Source organism: Chenopodium quinoa, unplaced genomic scaffold (assembly GCF_001683475.1).
Source record: "Chenopodium quinoa cultivar QQ74 unplaced genomic scaffold, ASM168347v1, whole genome shotgun sequence".
Lineage (NCBI taxonomy): Eukaryota > Viridiplantae > Streptophyta > Magnoliopsida > Caryophyllales > Amaranthaceae > Chenopodium > Chenopodium quinoa.
The window spans coordinates 586,195-606,671 of NW_018743448.1; the positions used below are offsets into that span (position 1 = coordinate 586,195).

Sequence of the window (20,477 nt, forward strand, 5' to 3'; positions counted from 1 at the left end):
TAATCTACACATATGTCCATATATTGTTATAGCATGTACCTTTTTGTCATTTACAATACTTCATGTGATGAAGACTTGTGAACGATCGTTAATCACCTATTGTTGACCACTAAAATATATTTTTTTGATGTGTGAGTCTTGTTTTTTTAATTTGTCTTTCCACTTTATTCTTGATGAACTTGTAGATGTGTCATTGTTTCGTTGAAGGACAGTTTTGTGATGAATTATTTTAGATGTTTATTATTATTGGGTTTTTATTTATTTTTATTTTTATAATTATTACTTATTGAATGTCAAAATATTTTTTGCTATTCGATAATTATAAATTAGATTATAGATACATGTGCTTGATATTTGTTTAATTTGTATTAAAAGAAGTGAGTGTTATATAAAAGAATAATGATATTATGATATAAAAACACTAGATATATATGTGCGTTATTTTACATAATAGCAATATTTAAAATCAATTATACTACTTCGTATGTTCATTCATCAATGCGTCATATATGTTCTTTCAACCAATTTTCTAAATGGAATCAGCCGAACATATATCACTATATATATGAAGTAGGGTTATGCTAAATGTTTCGTCAACAAAAAAAAAAAAAAATGCTAAATGTCACAATTTGTGACAAAATTATACAAAAAAAAAAAAAAAAAAAAAAAAAAAAAAAAAAATATTGTTATAATTTAATGTGCTGGATGATGTGTCGAGAAAGTATGATTAAGTCGTGGGTAATTATTATATCGAGGTAAACTTTAAACTTTTTTTGTTAAGTACAAAAATTCAATATGTAACATATTCTTGATGCAAAATATCATTCTAATTAGTCGCACACATTGCATGCGCACACAATCTTTAAACAAGTATTTGTAACGCTATAGTTATACTTTGTAACGCTATATTGATGAGTCAATATAGCAATAAAGATATTATTTTCTATGATTTTTTCAATTGCTTGTCATATTGATTAAAAAAAAAAAGAATCTCCTCAATATGCAATATTTATCATCATGATACAAAACTCTACTTTCTAAATTGAAGATCGAGTACTAATAGTTGTATCCTTTGCTTGATTCATTTGTATATCTGCTGTTGTGTTTCTTCCTTTCAAAAATTGTGAGTACCATTGTTGAGAAAGCTTAGGGTGTCTTGTCAAATTTGGATCATTGTAATCGACGTAGTATATACCAAAAGTATAATCGAAGCCAAATAATAATTCATACACGTCCAAAAGTGACCATACAAAGTATCCTTTAGCATTAGATCCATTTCTGCAATATAGAGAAAATTAAAAAAGAGTTAACGAATTATTATTTAATCCATTAATATTTTATAATCTATTCAACTAATAATATACAACCAGTATGAAATAAATTTTTTGATATTTTGTTGTGATCATAATTAACTAAACAATGAAAGAACAGAAAAAACTTGAACATAGTGACCATAGTTTTAACATAGTGGTCTTTATTTAAACTCCTGTGACCTTTAATATTATTGTAAAGTTAAAATACATATATGTCAACCAATACTATGTTAAATATAAGGATCTTAATTTTAACATAAGGACCTTTATTATTTATATTGATCAGTATAAAACACTTTCAATTAAAACGTAAATTAGCGTCTTATGATCTTTATACTAACACAATGACTTTTATTTTAACTTAATAACCTTTATTTTAATATATATAGCGCCCTTTTTTTAAATTAATATACTTATAGAAGGTTTTTCTAGAGGCAAATTTGTAATTCTATCCAAAGTTAATTCATTGTATAAATAACATCAATAAGTTAAACTCGTGATTAATAAGAGTTATAAAAGTTCATTGCGCACACAATCATAATAATGTGTATTAAGTTTTAAAGTACAATTAAAATTTAAAATATTTATGATTCAAATTATGTATTGATAAACATAACATTCAAAACTTTAAAACGAACTAAAGCGAAGGAAGTATGTATAACTCTCAGACAATAAATTACCATTGTGATAATAAGTTCTAGTAGTCTTACCTCACAGCATTATGCAAACTCTCAACATGGTCACGTATATATTCAACCCTGAATGAATCGTCTGTTGAGGTATTATAACTTGCCGCTTGACCTAATACAACCAATTTCCATTTTAACTATAATTAATTTATAATCAAACATATTAATAATTAATTTGAAAATGAAAGGAAAGAAAAAAGAATACCATTTTCATGGATAAATATGATAGGATTTTCATAAACATCCTTGTAATACTTCAAAACTCGCTCTAAACTCAATGGTTCATTTGGAAAGATAGTCTAGGAAAAATATCATAATCAAGGTGTGAGCCACTAATAGATGATGAATATACAAATACAACCAAATCATAAACGAGAGGCTTAATTGACTTTGAACCTTACCTTTTCAGATAGTGCACTCGTATTAAAAACTGTAAAAATAAATAAATTAATAAAATAATAAAAATTAATAAAGTAAACAAGGTCAGTTATTACTATTGGATATACTTCATATGTTAAAAACGAAAAATAAATGTTTTATAAAAATGAAATTTATTAAATGTTTTATCAGAAAAGAAATTAAGTAAATGTGTAATAATGTTAGTAATCCAATAAATAGATACAAAGTACTCCTTATAACATGTACCCACTGACACTGTCTTTGTTTCTGAATACTCACAACACTTTAATTTTAAGACAATAATTAAACCCAATATTGTTTATATCCTCCACTGAATTAATTTTGTATTGATTCTCTCTCACTCAAACATTTTTAAAACCCTCCATTAGCTTCACTTCTTGTACACTAGGCCGGTTTATTCATATTATTTTACTTTCCACAATTTTCGTAAAATTAAAGTTCATTTAAACTCAAATGTTGCAAGTATTCATCAAGAACAAAAGAGCATGTTTCGTATGAAGTACGGAATATGATAGAAGACGGAGAAATAAAGCATACATAACCACTGCGTTGCCATATCGGCAATATAATCTCGTGGCGTTGTGTTGAGGCTCATTGAATTGTCCTTGACCACTATGGCAGTATAGTAATTAATTCCAATAAAATCAATTGAGCCCTTCAATAATTTTGACTCATTTTTTGTGAAAGTTGGAATTCTAGTGCCTGCATTTTTCTTCATTATTTCAGGGTAATCACCATAAGTCAAGGGGTGCATAAACCTAATACCCAACAAAAAAAGCCAAAAGTTAGAATTCCTCTTAAGATTTAAGAATAATAACACAAAATTAAACATATATTATTCTGTAAATCAATTATTGATAAGCTTTTTTTTTCAAAAGTAAACTACGGAGAGGGGCCCCCTCACCTATCACATGAGGGGGGCTATGAGGAAGCAAACCCCCATCACATGTCTGGGAGATGGAGGGACTAACCATCCCTCCATCTCCTCATTCCTCAATTATTATTGATAAGTTGCTCAACTTGAATTATAGTTTAAAAATCTTAATCCTGGCTATTGTTGAAATAAAGGAAGAAAATGAAATGTTGACCGGTAGGGCGAGTGTTCGCCTGACAGGGCACGAGAGTAAGCGAATTTTGAGCTAGAAGTTCGCTCGGTCGGGCGAATCTCGCCTGATCGGGCGCGAGATCAATCGTTTCGAATGATGTTCCATCGCCCGGTCGGGCAATCATCCGCCTAGTCGGGCGCCTGGTGACCGTTGGAAGCTCTAACCTTTTCTCCTCCTCTTCTTCTTCGTAACTTCCTCTTAACTCCCAATTAATGCATGGGATGTTAAAGGGGTTGTTAAGACACCTTAATCTCTTATTAAGGCTTTGTCTCTTGTCTCTTTGGCTTCCTAAACTCCTGATTTTCCCTCTCACATTATATATTTCATGGTTGCAAAAATCAGATTACACAATCATCAAACACAGTAAACTAAACACTATTATCTCTTTGGGCATAAGTTTACTAGTCTCCAACCTCCCACCCAAAAGTGTATTTGTGTGAGAGTGGTGTGTGTAACCTTAAGGAACGTATCGGCGAATACAATTGTGCACCCCGTTTGAGCCGGATTCGTTTTCAAGTCAGTGATTATTATCACTCCACACCGAATTCCATCTAAGATTATTCTACTTTCTCTTGTTCATTCTCGTTGACAATTTGTACTAGACACCCCTTATTTACAACAATTTGATAATGAAATAACGTCTATTGCAACTAGTGTTATGAACAAGACCCTTCCTGACCTCTCTAAGTTGGAGCCTCTTGATGGTAGCAGCTATAAGAGGTAGTCACAAAAGTTACTAATTTTCTTTGAGAAAATTGAAATAGAATATGTGCTATATGAAGACATAATTGAGGTGCTCAAGAAGGCGTAAGAACAAGCCGTTGCCACTGTGGCCGCCATTGCGACAATCGTGACCGGAGCTTTGAAGAAAAAGGAAAAGGACAACAAGCTAGTTCGTGGTCATCTTCTCAACCATATGAACAACACCTTGTTTGACTTGTTTGTCAATTTTAAGTCAAGTAAGGCCATTTGGGATTCTTTGGAGAAGAAATATGGTTCGGATGATGCAGGTAAGAAGAAGTATATGGTGGGTAAATGGATCAATTTTAAGATGGATGATGAGAAGCCAATCATGGGTCAAGTGCATGACTATGAAAACTTGGTGACCGAAATTCTTGGTGAAGGCATGAAGATGTGTGAGACTCTTCAAGCCATTGTTCTCTTGGAGAAATTTTCTCCATCTTGGAATGACTACCGCAATTCCTTGAAGCATAAAAAGAAGGACGTGACACTTCAAGAGCTTATTATCCAATGAGAACCGAAGAGGCTATAATCGCCTTAAGGATAAGTTTGAAAATTTGTCTATCTTAATTCTTCTAAAGCTAATCTTGTTGAATCTTCTTTGAATGTGTCTAAAAACAGGAAAAATTCTAAGAATAAGGGAAACAACAAGTCCAAAGGGAATTTCACTCATAAAAACAAAATCCAAAAGCCTAAGGGAGCATGCTATGTGTGTGGGATCGTTGGACACACAGCATACCAATGCAACCAAAGACATCATGGGGCCAAGAAAGATGGCAATACCTCCCAAGCCAACATCATTGAAAACGGAAGATATCATTGCGGCGGTGGTGGTTAAAGCCAACTTGGTGGAGAACAAACTTGAGTGGATTTTGGGCACCGGAGGATCAAGGCATTTTTGTGCTAACAAGGCTTTGACTACTGAGTTTGAAGATGTAACTAACGGAAATCATGTCTACATGGGAAATAGTAGCACCGCCGGAGTCCTTAGCAAAGGAAAGGTCCATCTTAAACTCACCTCCGGAAAAACTATATTTTTGAACAACGTGTTGTATGTATCTTCTATTAGGAGAAATCTTGTTTCGGGAGCCCTTCTCAACAAAGCCGGCCTAAAACTTATCTTTGAGGCCAACAAGATTGTAATTTTTAAGAATGGTGACTTTATTTGTTGGGAAAGGTTACCTCAATAATGACTTGTTTGTTTTAATTGTTATGAATGAGAATGGTAGTACTTCTTTTACTTATATTGTTGAGTCTTGAATTGGATGTTTGCCACAACTGTTTAGGCCACCTTAATTCTTTTTACTTGAAAAATTTAAAGGATATGAATTTGATTAATTTTTCAATGGATGACAAACTTGATAAATGCCAAATTTGTGTTGAGACCAAACATACTAAGAAACCATTTAAGCAAGTGGTATCAAGAAGTACAAAACTACTAGAATTGATTCGTTCAGATTTAGCGGACTTTAAAAATTGCACTAGCAGGGGTGGAAAAAATTATTACATTACTTTTGTTGATGACTTTTCATGATTTACCAAAGTGTAATTGCTTAAAACAAAAGATGAAGCTGAAAGTGCATTTTTAAAGTACAAAGCCGAAGTTAAAAATCAATTGGACCTAAAGATCAAAATAGTTAGAACCAATAAAGGTGGCGAGTATGGTAAAAGTTCTTTACAAGATTTTTGTGAGGCCAATGGTATCACACATGAGTTAAGTGCACCTTATATACCCCAATCAAATGGTATTGCCGAAAGGAAAAATAAAACTTTGAAAGAGACTATAAATGCTATGCTTTTTAGTTTCGGTTTGCCTGATAACTTGTGGGGAGAAGCGGTTCTTTCCGCTTGTTATGTACTCAATAGAGTGCCCCATAAGAAGTTGGACAAAACTCCCTATATATAAACTATTGAACGGATATAGTCCAAATTTAAAAATTTTAAAAGTGTGGGGGTGTTTGGCTAAGGTTGGTTTTTCAGATTTTAAGAAAACCACTATTGGGTCTAAAAAACTTTTGATTGTGTGTTCATTGGATATACTCGTAATAGTGCAGCCTATAGATTCATGTTATTAAGTGATAAATCAATTTGTGAAGCTAGAGCTAGATGCGGTATTTTTTTGAGCATATTTTTTCCTATGAACAAGTCCTTGTCTTCTAATATTGATGTACACGCTAGTGAGTCAAGTATTAATGTGCCTCTTGTTGATTCTATGCTTATTTCTAGTTTCCCCTATTCCTCTACCAAATTGGTAGAAGTTGAACCTAGGAGAAGTAAGAGACCTAGAGTAGAGCCTTCCTTTGGACCAGATTTCTTGACTTTTTTTGTGGTAGAAGACTTTGATGTGGATTCTTTGAGTGGGCATGTTGTGTCTTTGTTTCTTTTAGAAGAATACCCTAAGACTTATGATGAGGCAATGAGGTCCATAGATGCTAGTTTTTGGAAAGAGGCCATTAAGAGTGAACTTTTTACTATCTCCAATCATACTTGGGATCTTTGTGACTTGCCTAAGGATTCTAAACCTATAAGTTCTAAGTGGATTTTAAAGAAGAAATTTAGACTAGATGGGAACATAGAAAAATTCAAAGCTAGACTTGTGATCAGAGGTTTCACCTAAAAAGAAGGTATAAATTTCTTTAACACTTATTCTGCCGAGACTAAGAATGCTACCATTAGAAGCTTGGTAGCCCTTGCGACAATTCATGACTTAGTGGTTCACCAAATGAATGTTAAAACGGCTTTTCTTAGGTCTTGTTTAGTTCAACTTTTTACTTATTTCAGAAAAAATAAGTTCAGATCAGATCAGATCAGAAAAAATAAGTTCAGATCAGAACATCGTTTTATGTGCGGTTTTTTATCGCTAAATATTCTTAATTTCATAATGAATAAAATTGTGAAAATTACATAATAATAAACTACACATTATTACGAATCTAACAAGATCCCACTTGATATATTTTTTCCTTATCGTACACTTAAGGTCAAAGTTTGGTCAAATCAGACAATCAGATCAGATCAGATCAGACCAGACTAGACCAAATTAGATCAGGTCAGTATAAATAAGGTGAACCAAACAAGGCCTTAATGGAGACTTTGATGAAGAAATTTATATGACTCAACCGGAAGATTTTGTGGTGAAGGGACAAGAACACAAAGTGTGTAAGCTTAGAAAGTCTCTTTATGGTCTTAAGCAAGCTTCTAAGCAATGGTTTGAAAAGTTTGATAGTACTCTTAGGAGTTGTGGTTATGTGACTAATTCTTCAGATTCTTGTTTGTACTCTAAAGTGTTTGGTTCATCATGTGTGATAATTTGTTTATATGTTGATGATATGCTTATTGTTAGTACTAATCTTGATGTTGTGAATGATGCTAAGGCCTTTATTTCTACTAAGTTTAAGATGAAGGACTTGGGTGAAGCTGATGTCATTCTTGGAATTTGTTTAAGGAAAACTAAGAACGGATTTTCCATGAGTCAATCTCACGTACTATGTGGAAAAGATTCTTAAGAAATTTGACTATTTTGATGTTGTGCCTAGTAAGACTATATGATCCCAATATGTATCTAATGAAGAACAAGGGTCCTAGTGTATCTCAAGATCTATATGCAAAGGTAATTGGTAGTGTGATGTTTTTGATAAATTGCACACGACCCGACATTGCCTATGCAGTGAGTAGACTTAGTAGATATACTTACAATCCAAGTTAAAGTCATTGGACTGCTCTTCGTCGATTACTTAGGTATCTTAAGGGTACTATGGAGGTATATTTGCATTTTAATCGGTTTCCTAATGTTTTAGAAGGCTATTGTGATGCTAATTGAGTAACCGATAATGATGAAGTTTCTTCTACTAGTGGGTATGTTTTTGTTTTAGTTGGAGGTGCTATCTCATGGAAGTCTTCAAACAACCATGTCTAGCGCACTCCACCATGGACTCTGTATTGGTTGCTCTTGAGTTGGAAGGTCATGAAGAGGAGTGGCTTAGGAACCTCCTAGCCGACATACCATTGTGGGGGAAGACTTCATCTCTGTTGTCTTTACATTGTGATTCTCAAGCAGCAATTGCAATAGCTAATAATAGCAACTACAATGGCAAGAAGAGACATATTCGTATGAGACACAAAGTAGTAAGACAATTGCTCAAGAATGGACTGATTTTGTGAGGTTCAAAATGAACTTTGCGGATCCTTTGACGAAAAGGTTAGCAAGAAAACAGGTTAAAGAATCATCGAGGGGAATTGGACTCAAGGCCAAGTGATGCATTACACTTGTCCTAGTTCCTATAGTGATAGAGTTTGTAATGCATGTATGAGGTTGAGTTGTTTAACTCTTAATGAAAGTGTGGTATCCACCATTGTATTTTGTGAAGTTGAGTATTTAACTCTTAATGGGCCCATATGCTATAAAGACGCATTTTTTGATGCACCTATGTGGTTGTGATTACTAGCCATCTTCTATGAAAGTCTTGGCCGGTTTTCTAAAGCTTCCTCTAGACCTAAGGCGAATGTACTTGGCTATAAATAGTACATCTTTTCGCGGAGATTATGTAATTTATAGAGTGATATATGTGTTATGGGGGTCTTGAGTAAAATCTTAGAGTTTCAAGGTTAGTCCACTCTTTAATCAAGGGTATATGGGTTTCAAGGTTTGTCCACCTTTATGCTTGTAGCTCATTGCCTCATTTCACTAAGCACTAGATTTCAAATTACTAATGTAATATCTAAGCGTTATGTACTACATCTCCTCTTAGGACCATATGTTATTTCTCGGTTCTTTTGTTGAATTTTCTTTTCTTTCTTTAGTGGGGTGATTGTTGGAATAAAGGAAGAAAATGAAATGTTAACCTTGGCACATTTGCCCGGTTAGGCGCACGGTCGGGCGAGATTCGCCCGGTGAAGCGAGTGTTTGCCCAACAGGACGCGAGAGCGCGAATTTTGAGCTGATGTTCCGTCGCCTGGTCCAGCGATCATCCGCCCGGTCAGGCACGTGAATGTGCCAGGTGACCATTGGAAGCTCCAACCTTTTCTACTCCTCTTCTCCTTTGTAACTTCCTCTTAACTCCCAATTAATAGGGTTTAAGGGGTTGTTAAGACACCTTTATCTCTTTCTAAGGCTTTGTATCATAGCTTGTCTCTTTAGCTTCCTAAACTCTTGATTTTCCCTCTTCACATTATATATTTCATGGTTGCAAAAATAAGATTACACAATCATCAAACACATTAAGCAAAATACTATATATTATCTCTTTGGGCATAGTTTACTAGTCTCCAACCTCCCACCCAAAAGTGCCTTTGTGTAGGAGTGGTGTGTGTAACCTTAGGGAAGGTACCGGTGAATACAATTGTTCACCCCGGTTGCGCCTGATTTCGTTTTCAAATCAGTGATTATTATCATGCCACACCGAATTCCATCTAAGATTATTCAACTTTCTCTTGTTCATTCTCGTTGACCATTTGTACTAGACACCCCTTATTTACAACAGCTATTACATACAATGATACAAATGTACCATTTATAATCGGGTAATTAAATAGGTTATATTTTTATTTATTATTAATTTTCTGGTAAACTATATTATATAAGTTTGTACAGACTACAAAGTACTCCTTAAAAAACTTAGTTATTTTGTTTATATCAATTTTCTATGGTGACCCTGTGGGAAAATAATCGGGAAAAAAAAATTCCAGCAGCTAGAATATTGCAAATATAGGTCACTGTCTAGAAATTCCCTTTTAAATATTCTTTAATTGATATTAAATATTTTTACTTCCTTCATTTTTCGGTTTTTTCACCATATACCCCTGAGTTTTTTGTTTATTCACCATATACCCCTTAACTTTTTTAAATTCATTATATACCCCCGAGTTTTCACAAAAATACACCATATACTCTTGATGACTAATGATTGTTAACTTCGTCAGTCAATAAGGTTAATTATGACCCAAAACCACCCCAAATTTCCTTTTCTTATCCTCAAAATCAATCATACGGATATGGTTATGGAGATTTGGAGTGGTTTTCGGGGTTGGAGAAAGGAAAGGAGTGGTTTCGGGGATGGGGGGAGATTTAAGATGGTTTCGATGCATAATTAACCAAATTGCACTCATCTTGTTGTCATTAGGGGTATATGGTGAATTTTTGTAACAACTCAAGGGTATATGATGAATTGAAAAATTTTATGGGTATACTGGTGAATAAACAAAAAATTCAGGGGTATACGGTAAATACCTTTATTCCATCACGTCAAAAAAAAAGGTACCTAAATACCCATTTAAGTTTCAGCTTACCAGCCCATAAAAAAATCGTAAGATCTTTGACCTGCAAGCATATCTTCTCTTGTGTCCGTAAAAGGTGCAAAATGGTAGGAAAGGAGATTGAACCCAATCAGTCCGTGTTGTTTGGCCTATATCCAATTGTATTAACTTACACGATATTTTAAAATAAAATCAGCAATACTTAAGCATGCCAATGTATTTTATAATGTTCAAAACATAATATACTCCCTCAATCCCTTTATGTTCGCTCCACAAACTCACTTTTTTGGTTAAATGATTAAAACAATAAGGAACGGAGAGAGTATGAGAATATAACTATTATTATTATTACGAGCAATGGAACTTGTTGAAGAAGTATATATATTATGTCACTTACCTTGTACTTATCCTTATAAAGCTTTACAGCATATCCATGAGCCAACAATATATGGTGAGCAGCAATGTATGGCTCCGTAGTCGAGTTTCCTTTAGTACAATTGATAAATCCAAAGGGGAAAGAACATCTACTTGGGGGTGTATTACCAACATCATAACCACCAAAGACGAAGATATTCGCTTCATTGAAAGTTGTCCAATGCCGAACCCTATCACCAAATTCTCTAAAGCAAACGTCTGCATATGATGTAAAGTCTTCTCTGCATAAGTGGATAAATTAGTTGCCAATAGAAAAATAATTTAGATAAATTAATCTATTTTAGACACATATTTTTTTTATGTATATACGAACTTTTAAATAAGGTGAGTTGTACAACAGGTATAAAGTTATTCTAAAACAATTATAGGTTACAAAAATATTCATGTATAGTAAAGTTACTTTCTTTTTTTTTTTTAATTAATTATTCTATAAATTGCACAAGATTTAAAACAAAGGAAGGAAATTAAAGAATATAAAAACGTTGTATTATGAATTGAAACAGAGATTGTTTATGATCAAATCAACAATTACATACATGATCTTAGGATTGAGGAAGCCTCTATACTCATCCTCAAGAACCTGTGGTAAATCTGTGTGCAAAAGTGTAACATGTGGTTCGATTCCTGCAAATTGAATTTGAACTTAACAATGTGACCAAAACAATAATTTATAATTGTTGTTACCATATATAGGCAATATAGCTTGTAACATATTATGTACCGTGACTGATGAGTTCATTGATGAGATTGTTGTAGAATCTTAAACCTTTGGGGTTAATAGCTCCTCTACCATCTATGAAAAATAAAAAAATAAATAAAAACAGTCAACATTTTGAATCATTCAAAATGGAATAATACAAACATACTCGCAATATTTTAGGAGGAAGGGATTACTCTACTACATATATGATTGTATTATATTAAAGTGAATAAATTTTTTGAATTTTCTATTGAAATTTGTAATCTAAATCTAATTAATCAAGATTTAAATAAAAAATAATAAACAACATTATCTCATCAGCATAAAAACGATGAGAGTAAAAAGAAGAAGAAAGGAAAAAAAAAAAAAAAAAGCAATGATTGTAAATTAAAGTAATAAAAATGTTAGGGTTGGTGAGTGCACAACGGAAGCAAAATAAAGATGTAGAGATTGATAAAATAATTAGGCAAAAGATTTTTTTTGACGGGAATTAACAGAAAGATAAAGGCAAGATAAGTAGTAAAAAAATTGACACATAATATTTAATGTGGGAAAAATTATCAAAAAAACCCACTAACAACGAGCACCCGAAATAATCCACTATATGAAAATAGGAGAGTATAAGAACCCTTGAAAGGGTGAGTATTACATGTAAACTCTCACCGTAGGAACTCACAAATAAGTAGTACAAAATAAAGATAGTGGATTAGGGAGATTGGGTGTGTGTAGAAACTCCAATCATGATATGTTGGAGGGACACTCATAGAGTGTATAACATCGGAGTATCTAGAGGATGATGTAGGTGGATACATGCTCTCAAATGATGCTCAACACCTTATATTTATAAGTGATGTATGGAGGTGGAAGAAGTGTGTGGAAAACTCTACACACATGCTCTTTAAATTGCCATATAAATCTAGAATCTTCATAAACATCACCATTTCTAGATTCTTCCATAATTCTCCATCAAAATCTAATATTGTAGAGTTTTCTAGAAACCTTGAGATGTAATAAGTTGGGCTATGAAATTTGGGCCACACTAACCCTTTCCACCTTGGAACAAATTCCATATGCATGTACTCGTCGTATGAACCCGAAAAGGTATGCAATATGTCACTTGATAACCCATTCAATATCCGGGTTGAAGAGAAATGTGATATACTTGAACTTGTTTGACGAGAACGCAATGCCAAACTGAGGTTGAATAATGAATCCATCGTTTATGGCTTTATGGCGTATGTACGCCATAAAGTGTCCAATCCGCTCCAATCAAGAACGACCTTTATAAGAATCCTCCAAATGATGAAACAAATCTTGCCATCGAATTTATCAATCTCGAACTTCGTAAGAGAAGATATCTTTAATGTGTAAACACGCTAATCAACCTTTGGCTCTGATACCACTTATTAGGAATCAGGGGAGAGACAAAGAGGAGAGAAAAGCCCACATATAAGCCCAAGTGAGGTTCCATTTCAAAACCATATATGGTAATAGGAAGAGTAGCTCACTTAGGTTATAAACTAGTAGTTATTTATTTAATTTTTCCATGTTAGACAACAACTCACACTTATAACCTAACAAAACATATAGAAAAACAACCCGTTTTCTTTGAGTAGTTGTATTCTTACCCACTCTACTCAATAAGGATAGTTGGGTATCCCTATCCATTTAGAGTACCCGCGTTTCAATTCAGTGGGCAAGTGATTAAGTGACTGTGTGACTAAATTTTAGAGATAACGATCAAGATTACAATATAATAGAGGGATTAAATTTGATCCTTCTAATTGTTAAATACAGGTCTAGCCGCACCTGTCAACAAAAGAGAGAGTTCTCTTCACAAGAGCAAAAGAGGTTCCATCCCAAAATCATATGACAATAGGAGGTGTAGCCTCGTATGACAATAGGAGGTGTAGCCTCGTAGCCTTATAAAGTGTTTGACTCTCTCTTCAATTCTTTTCTCAATGTAGGATTTTTAGATGTCTTATTTGGAAAATTGATACTTCAACACTCCTCACATGTAAAGTCCCTTAAATTTTGTCTCATGTGATATGTCATAGGGCTAGAGCGCATTTTTTTCACTCCCCGCTCACATGAACCCACTCAACTTGGCCTAGTGTACTCATTACTCAAGCAATAAGAGGTCATACAGTGGGCCTGGCTCTAATATTATTTTTAGATAACAGTGTGGGCTGCACCCGTCACCAAGAAAGAGAATCAACTTCACAAAATTAAAGAAGGTTACATCGCAAAACCATATGGCAATATGAGGAGTCTCCCTTAAGTCTTAAAAAATATTTAACTTTTTTTTTTCCCCTCTCTCTCTCTCTTTCAATGTGAAATACTTACATGAGTTGTTTGGGAAATTTATACTTCAACACCAACAATAGAGAGATTTGGAATAAAAACTCATTATTCTTCATTCCCTTCCTTTCCTTTCCCTCCCCTTCTTTTCCTTCCCTTAACATTACCCAAACAAATCGTAAAGGCTACGAACAGAGTTACATCCTCTGTTTATTTATTTTTTTTATTATTTTTTTTCAAATACTTGTAACACTTCTCTTTTCACATTTGCCGATACATTATTTCAATCGTTAAGATCTTTAATTACTATTATGTAAAAATTATAAACATTTTATATTAAAATAATATAAATCGAGACGAATTTAACAAGATCCCACATGATAATATTTTTTTTCTTAGCTATAAATCACCAATGCTAGTCAAAGTGAAGCAAATGAATAGTGTAAAAGTCAAACGGTTGCAAGGATGAAAAAACGGAGGAAGCATGCATGCTTTATAAATTGAATATATTTACATATAAAAAAATCCTTAAAATAATAACAATGTCATACTTCCTCCAGTTTTTAATACTTGCACGTTGTAATACTTCACTAAAATGAAAATGTTACAATACTTGCAACACAATATAATTGAAAAGTTGTTTTTGTTGAAAGTTCGTTGTATTATTATCCTTTTTCAATTAATGTTCATGACCTACTAAATTATATTCCTAATAATCTATTACCCTCCTTTTTTATTTTGATATTTTTTAAAAGAAAGTTATTACCCCAATTTCAAGTGTATTAAATAATATAAGGCCCACTTTTCTTAAAAAGTTAAAAACCGTTAAAAGTGTGTTGCAAGTATTAAATTAAAAACAAAAGTACATTTATTTTTTTTTGAAGGGAGAAAATAATGAATTATTTTTTAAAATACTAATTTAGTCCCGTGTGTTTCACGAATTAAATAACTACTTCCTCCGTCCCTTTAAGTTCGACCTTTATGGCCAAATTTTAGTACCAAAATGTTCATCCCATTTGCATTAAAATAACCTCCAACTGACAACAATATTTGTGCAAATTTAGCTTTTCTATGTAAATGTTGTTTTTCCGTATAATTTTATTACTTTCTCTCTCTATTTTTTTGCAAACCCCGTGTAAATTTACTTTTCCAATGTACTTTTACGTATTACTTCTTATTTAAGTTTTGTAATTCTCGCAAAAAATTTATCCATAAGGATCGAACTTAAAGGGACGAAGTGAGTATTATTTGTTTAAAATAGTTGTCAATTCTTTATTTCAAAAATGTGTAATCAATAATCTCATTAAATAATTTTGAAAGAAGTATTCTACTTATTTAGTCTTGTAACTTTGGAGAAAAAATATAGAAAAAAAAAATGATGTCAAAAATAGTTCAGGCGGGAAATTTTTGTAATAAAAAATTGACATGTGCCCCTAAATGATGTCAGCATGTTTTGTTTTAATAATAATTAATAGATGATATTCATAAGTTATGTAGATTGGTAATTGACTAATTGTACCTGGAATTAATCTTGACCACGATATAGAAAACCGATAAGCATCCAATCCTGTTTCCACCATGAGTTGAACATCTTCCTGGTGCATAGATGACATTCATAATTATTGAATATTACGAATAACAATCCGGCTTGTTTATAATAATAAAATCCTTGCAAAATAATGTAAGTGAAATATTGATCGATCACCTTGTATTTATGATATTGATCACATGCTACATCTGGATTACCTGTGTCATACTCTGAAAATTGCAATTTAGACTTAATTAATGAAACAAAGCAAGTTAGTAGACAGAAAAAAGCCAATGATAAGGAGGAATATTTATATGAAGGCACTCGCCTACATTGTTGACTTCCTGTTCTCTAAAATTCCAAAAAAAAAAAAAAAAAAAATAAAATAAAATAAAATAATAATAATAATAATAATAATAATAATAATAATAATAATAATAATAAAAAAAAGGAATTTATGGCGCAAAGTATTTAGGACCATAAACTTATACGAAACAATATCCAACATCCAACATTTTACGATTGCATATAAACTATATAAGCATATGCTCGTAAGTCGTAAACTTGTAATATATTTTGTAGTTCTCAAATCCGCATCAATTTAGAAAAGCGTAATTGATTAAAAGAAAAATTGTCTAAAATAATCTCAACTTTGCCTCATTCGCTCAAAATAATCCCAACTTTAGATTATTTTTTAATAATCCAAACTTTGATGCGAATTTGCTTCTAATTAGGGATGCCAGTGGGGTGGGTCAAATAGGGTTGGGGCGGGGATGGGTCTTGGTTTGGCGGGTGATGGGGCGGGGATGGTGATAAAAACCATACTCGCCATGGGTGATGGGACGGGGGTGGATTTTAGGTTGTACCCACCCCATCCCCACCTCGCCCCACTTCGTACCCGCCCCGCCCCCGCCCCGCCCCATCCCCACATCCATATATTTTTAAAAACAAAATTATATACTTTTATACTATTTTATAAAAAAAATTATGTAAAATAAAATTGTAAATAATAATACTTTGTAATACACTTATATTATAAACAAAAAAATGTGTAATATTAACAATAATTTTTTTCTTTTTGCATTCTTTATTAATTATGAAAGATTATGTATTTGGGAGGCTGGGATTAGGCGAGTCTTAGGTGGGGATTAGGTGGAGGTGGATATCCAAGTGAGGGTTAGGGTGGGGATTGTTTTGGAATTGTACCCGCCGGGACGGGGATGGGGATGGGGATGAAAATTTTAGGTGGGGATGGAGATGAGGATGGGAAGACCAACATCCGCCCCGCCCCGCCCCATTGACATCCCTACTTCTAATAGTCCCAACGGGTCATCCAACTTGTTATTACAGGTCACCTGACACGTGTCAGCATGTGATTAGTAAAACAAAATTAAAAAATTCAATTTTTTTTATTTTTCTAAGAAAAATCAAAAATAAATAATAAATTAACTAACTACAAACACCACCTCACGTCCTCGCCAGCCACCCTGCCCTCCCCGCCAGCTGCCCCCGGAGCCAACCACGCCCAAACCCTCTCCCCCGACGCCGACCCTCTCTCCTATTCGCGCGTCACCCCCCATCCCCCGAACCACCTACCCCCTCCTCCACGAAATCCCCTAAAACCAGTGAACCAATTCCCCCTTGATTCTCTTCTCACGAATCTCACCGGTCCTTCATTCTCCTATCAATGAAACTCTTCGTAGGAATTATGCAATTCTTCTCTAATTCATTTTCATGCCCTTTGTATGTAAGTCTTCTTTTTGGGTTTTTGAGAGTAGGGAGTGTTTTTTAGGGCAGTTTCGTGGGAGAGGGTGGTGCGTCAGTGGTTAGGGGGAAGGGGGGTACGCGCCATAAGGGGAGGAGGGGTCGGTGTCGTTGCCGGAGGAAGGGAGACAGTGTGCGGCCGGCGCCGTGGGGCAGAGGGAATGGGGGCTTCGGATGGGCAAATGGTGGAGGGCGAGAAGGGGTGGCTGGGCTGGTGGTTGTTGGGATTTTATTTTTTTTTTAATTATTTTTAATAGTTAGGTTTTTTTTTTTAAAATATTTTTAAAATACAGTAGTTAGTTTTAAAATAATTAGTCAAGTGTTCATCTATTTTTTTAATGTTTTCTTAAAAAAAATTTATTAGAACTTATTTTTGGCCAATCACGTGGTGACACGTGTAAATTAATTTTATTTTAAAAAAAAAAATTACCTATTCAATAGGTTACAAGTCACTTGGGATCGTTGAAAGTAAATTCACATAAAAGTTCAGATAATTAAAATAAATAATCCAAAGTTGGGATTATTCTTGACAATTTCCTAATATATATATACACACACATAATATGCACTAGACCAAGACATAGTTTTTTTTACATGGCTTAACTTCTTATCTCATTGCGGCTTACTCCCTCGGTTCCTTTTTGTTTTCTTCGTGATTCACTTGTTTGTGAGAGTTTTATGAGTCATATAAGAAAAAAGAAAAGAAAAAAGAAAAAAAAAAAAAAAAAAAAAAAAAAAAAAAAAAAAAAAAGTGGAGTATTAGGTAGCTAAATTTTTTAATTTTTAGTAAGGGATGTTGTTAACTTTCCACTCACTCCACCTTCCCCACCACCACTCAAAAATAAAAATCTTTTTTCTATAGGCTTGTAATTGCTTTATCCATCTAGAAAATGAACAAATGCTTTTCTCTTTTGTTTTATTATCTTTCATTGATAATCATAATCTTTTTAAATATCTTTAAGTTATAGTTTATTTTGACTATGTTATTTTATACGTCATATTTTCCCAATTCTCATTCATAATTGATAATCCATATGCTCAAACTTAAAAACTTTAACCTCCATAAAAACATATAACCATGTGTAGTTATATTCATCTAGATGTGTATATTCATAATTTTAGTTATTTATTTATTTATTTATTTATTTTTTTGGGTCACAAATACACATTAAAGACCGAGCAAAAAGTAATTGGGACAAATATATTATTTCAAATTGGTGGTTATATATAGTATAATACACCATGAGTTGAGAAGAGAAAGGCTCTTAGATTATTCGGTCTTATTGGTTTCAGGTTAAGTACGAGTCGATTCCAAATTTTGGTTTGGATCATACATTACTGGTTAAAGTTGGTTTTGAGTTAATTTCAGGTTGATTCCAGATCGAATTTGGATAATAAATTCTCTAATCTTATCAGTTCGAAAACAGTTTGATTTTAAGTAAATCTTTTGGGTCGGGTAAGTTTTTGACACCCCTAAAAGGAGCACAAATAAAGCACTAATTATGTGTTTCATGAAAACATTTGTTCATCTTTCTTTTTACTATATTATCTATCATATCACTCATGTCGGTTGTAAATAAAAGTTATGAAACAAGTTAACAAGGTTTACTTACCCAAACGATGGGCAAAAGTATCATATATGCTAGGCTTCCTTCCATCCTCTAATGCTGCTCCCTCCACCTTCACATACAAATTAATATTTCAATTTACATTAGATTTTTTGATTTTGCATCATTCAACCGGATTCGGGCTCGCTTCGATTCATACAAGCCAAGTCCGGTTTTATCACTTGTTACCTATACAATTAAATCCTAAGTATGTTTTACCCTTTATTTTCTGTTTACCTATGTATTTTTACTTGGTTGTTAAATTATATGATAATCGAGAATTACAAGAAGTGAAATACATACCTGATAAGCAGAGGTACTAGCACCAAATACGAAATCCGTCGGGAAGTCGTAACGATTATACTCTTTGCCTTCACTTCTAGCAATCACTCTCAACAATGCTAAGCATAAATGCAACAAACACAACCAAACTTCAACCCTCATTGCGATCTTCTCTCTCTCTATCTCTCTCGAGTTTAATTACAAATATATTACAAGGTACTAAAGTAGTCTAATACTGTATCATGATCGTTACGTCTTCCAACTTGCTTTCTTTTTCAATTCATCGTTCAAGCACATTACACATGTTTTTGTTTCTATTATTGCGGGGACCTTTTTACAATAATTTTTAATTTCGGTTTTAAAAAAGGTAACTCCAATGTTCTCATTTTCAATATTTTAGGTGATGAAGACATGTGAGTGGTAATTAACCACCGAATCACCTATTGTTCATTTTTTACCACTATAAGTCTATAATAATGTGCTCTTGATGTGCGAGTTTTATTTTATTTTATTTTATTTTTTTTATTTTTTTTTTGGTGACTTCCCTCTAATCTTGATTCTTGAACTTGTACATAGATCGCAATTTCATGGGAGTAGTGTACAAATAAAAGAATATAGTTGCATTTCTTGTGAAAAGCTAAAGGTGGTCATGTTAGTTGTTTTCTACTAAGTGATTGTATTAACTAATTTGACTAACTAATTATATTAACGGATTGTATATATAAAAGTGTTTGGTAAATTACTAATTTCTTAAACTTGTTTAAGTATGTAAAAAGACCAATAAGAACTATTATATTTTTTATTGAGGCAAGGTTTTGAGTTAAATAAGGGTACTTATAGTTGTCATTTTACCTTAAAGTACTTGAATAAGTTCATGAAAAAACTTCTCCAAGCAGCTTCTTGAAATGAGCTTAATTGATGGAATCAACATTTTAAATTAGCTTACCACTAAACACCCCCCAATTAGCTTATTGTAGTGGTCAATATGCTAATATGGGTTAAATCAGCTAATTTTGCTCCAACAAGCTCCCCACCAAACACCCTTTATGACATCATGTTTTTTTGTTTTATACTTCTTTCGTGTTAGAATAATTGACACAATTAAATTCGACACACATTGCATGTCAATATACACTAATTTCACCTTGTATATATCCATTACCAATAAACCCACCTTTTTTTTTTTTTTTTTTTTCTAAATCTATCTATTACCTTTATCTTGAAAATACTCTACTCTGACAAGTTTTGATGATTCACAATTAAGGAAATACATACTCATGTGGAATTTTATTGGAATTGTCTTGAATTACATTTATAAATTTCTATAAATTTCATAAAT

General features: G+C 33.0%; 1 protein-coding gene across 1 annotated transcript; it reads right to left on the reverse strand.

Moving 5' to 3' along the window:
- Positions 1 to 700: 700 nt before the first annotated feature.
- LOC110739238 (beta-glucosidase 31-like) lies at positions 701 to 20,023 on the reverse strand. The gene is made up of 13 exons (XM_021919696.1): positions 19,160 to 20,023; positions 18,863 to 18,929; positions 15,663 to 15,715; positions 15,477 to 15,552; positions 11,678 to 11,749; positions 11,493 to 11,580; positions 10,919 to 11,177; positions 10,555 to 10,670; positions 2,960 to 3,180; positions 2,404 to 2,432; positions 2,208 to 2,301; positions 2,024 to 2,114; positions 701 to 1,278 (listed from the first exon to the last, which is right to left on the reverse strand). Exons 1-13 carry the CDS (start codon positions 19,298 to 19,300, stop codon positions 1,038 to 1,040), a joined length of 1,548 nt encoding a protein of 515 aa, XP_021775388.1. The 5' UTR covers positions 19,301 to 20,023; the 3' UTR covers positions 701 to 1,037.
- Positions 20,024 to 20,477: the final 454 nt, after the last annotated feature.

Bases quoted from the DNA above. Each gene is read 5' to 3' on its own strand.
- LOC110739238 (XM_021919696.1), bottom strand. From the start codon at position 19,300: ATGAGGGTTGAAGTTTGGTTGTGTTTGTTGCATTTATGCTTAGCATTG. The intron at 18,930-19,159 runs GTATGTATTTCA...TTGTATGTGAAG, and splicing joins CTAGTACCTCTGCTTATCAG to GTGGAGGGAGCAGCATTAGA. The intron at 1,279-2,023 runs GTAAGACTACTA...TCTATATTGCAG, and splicing joins AGTTTGCATAATGCTGTGAG to AAATGGATCTAATGCTAAAG.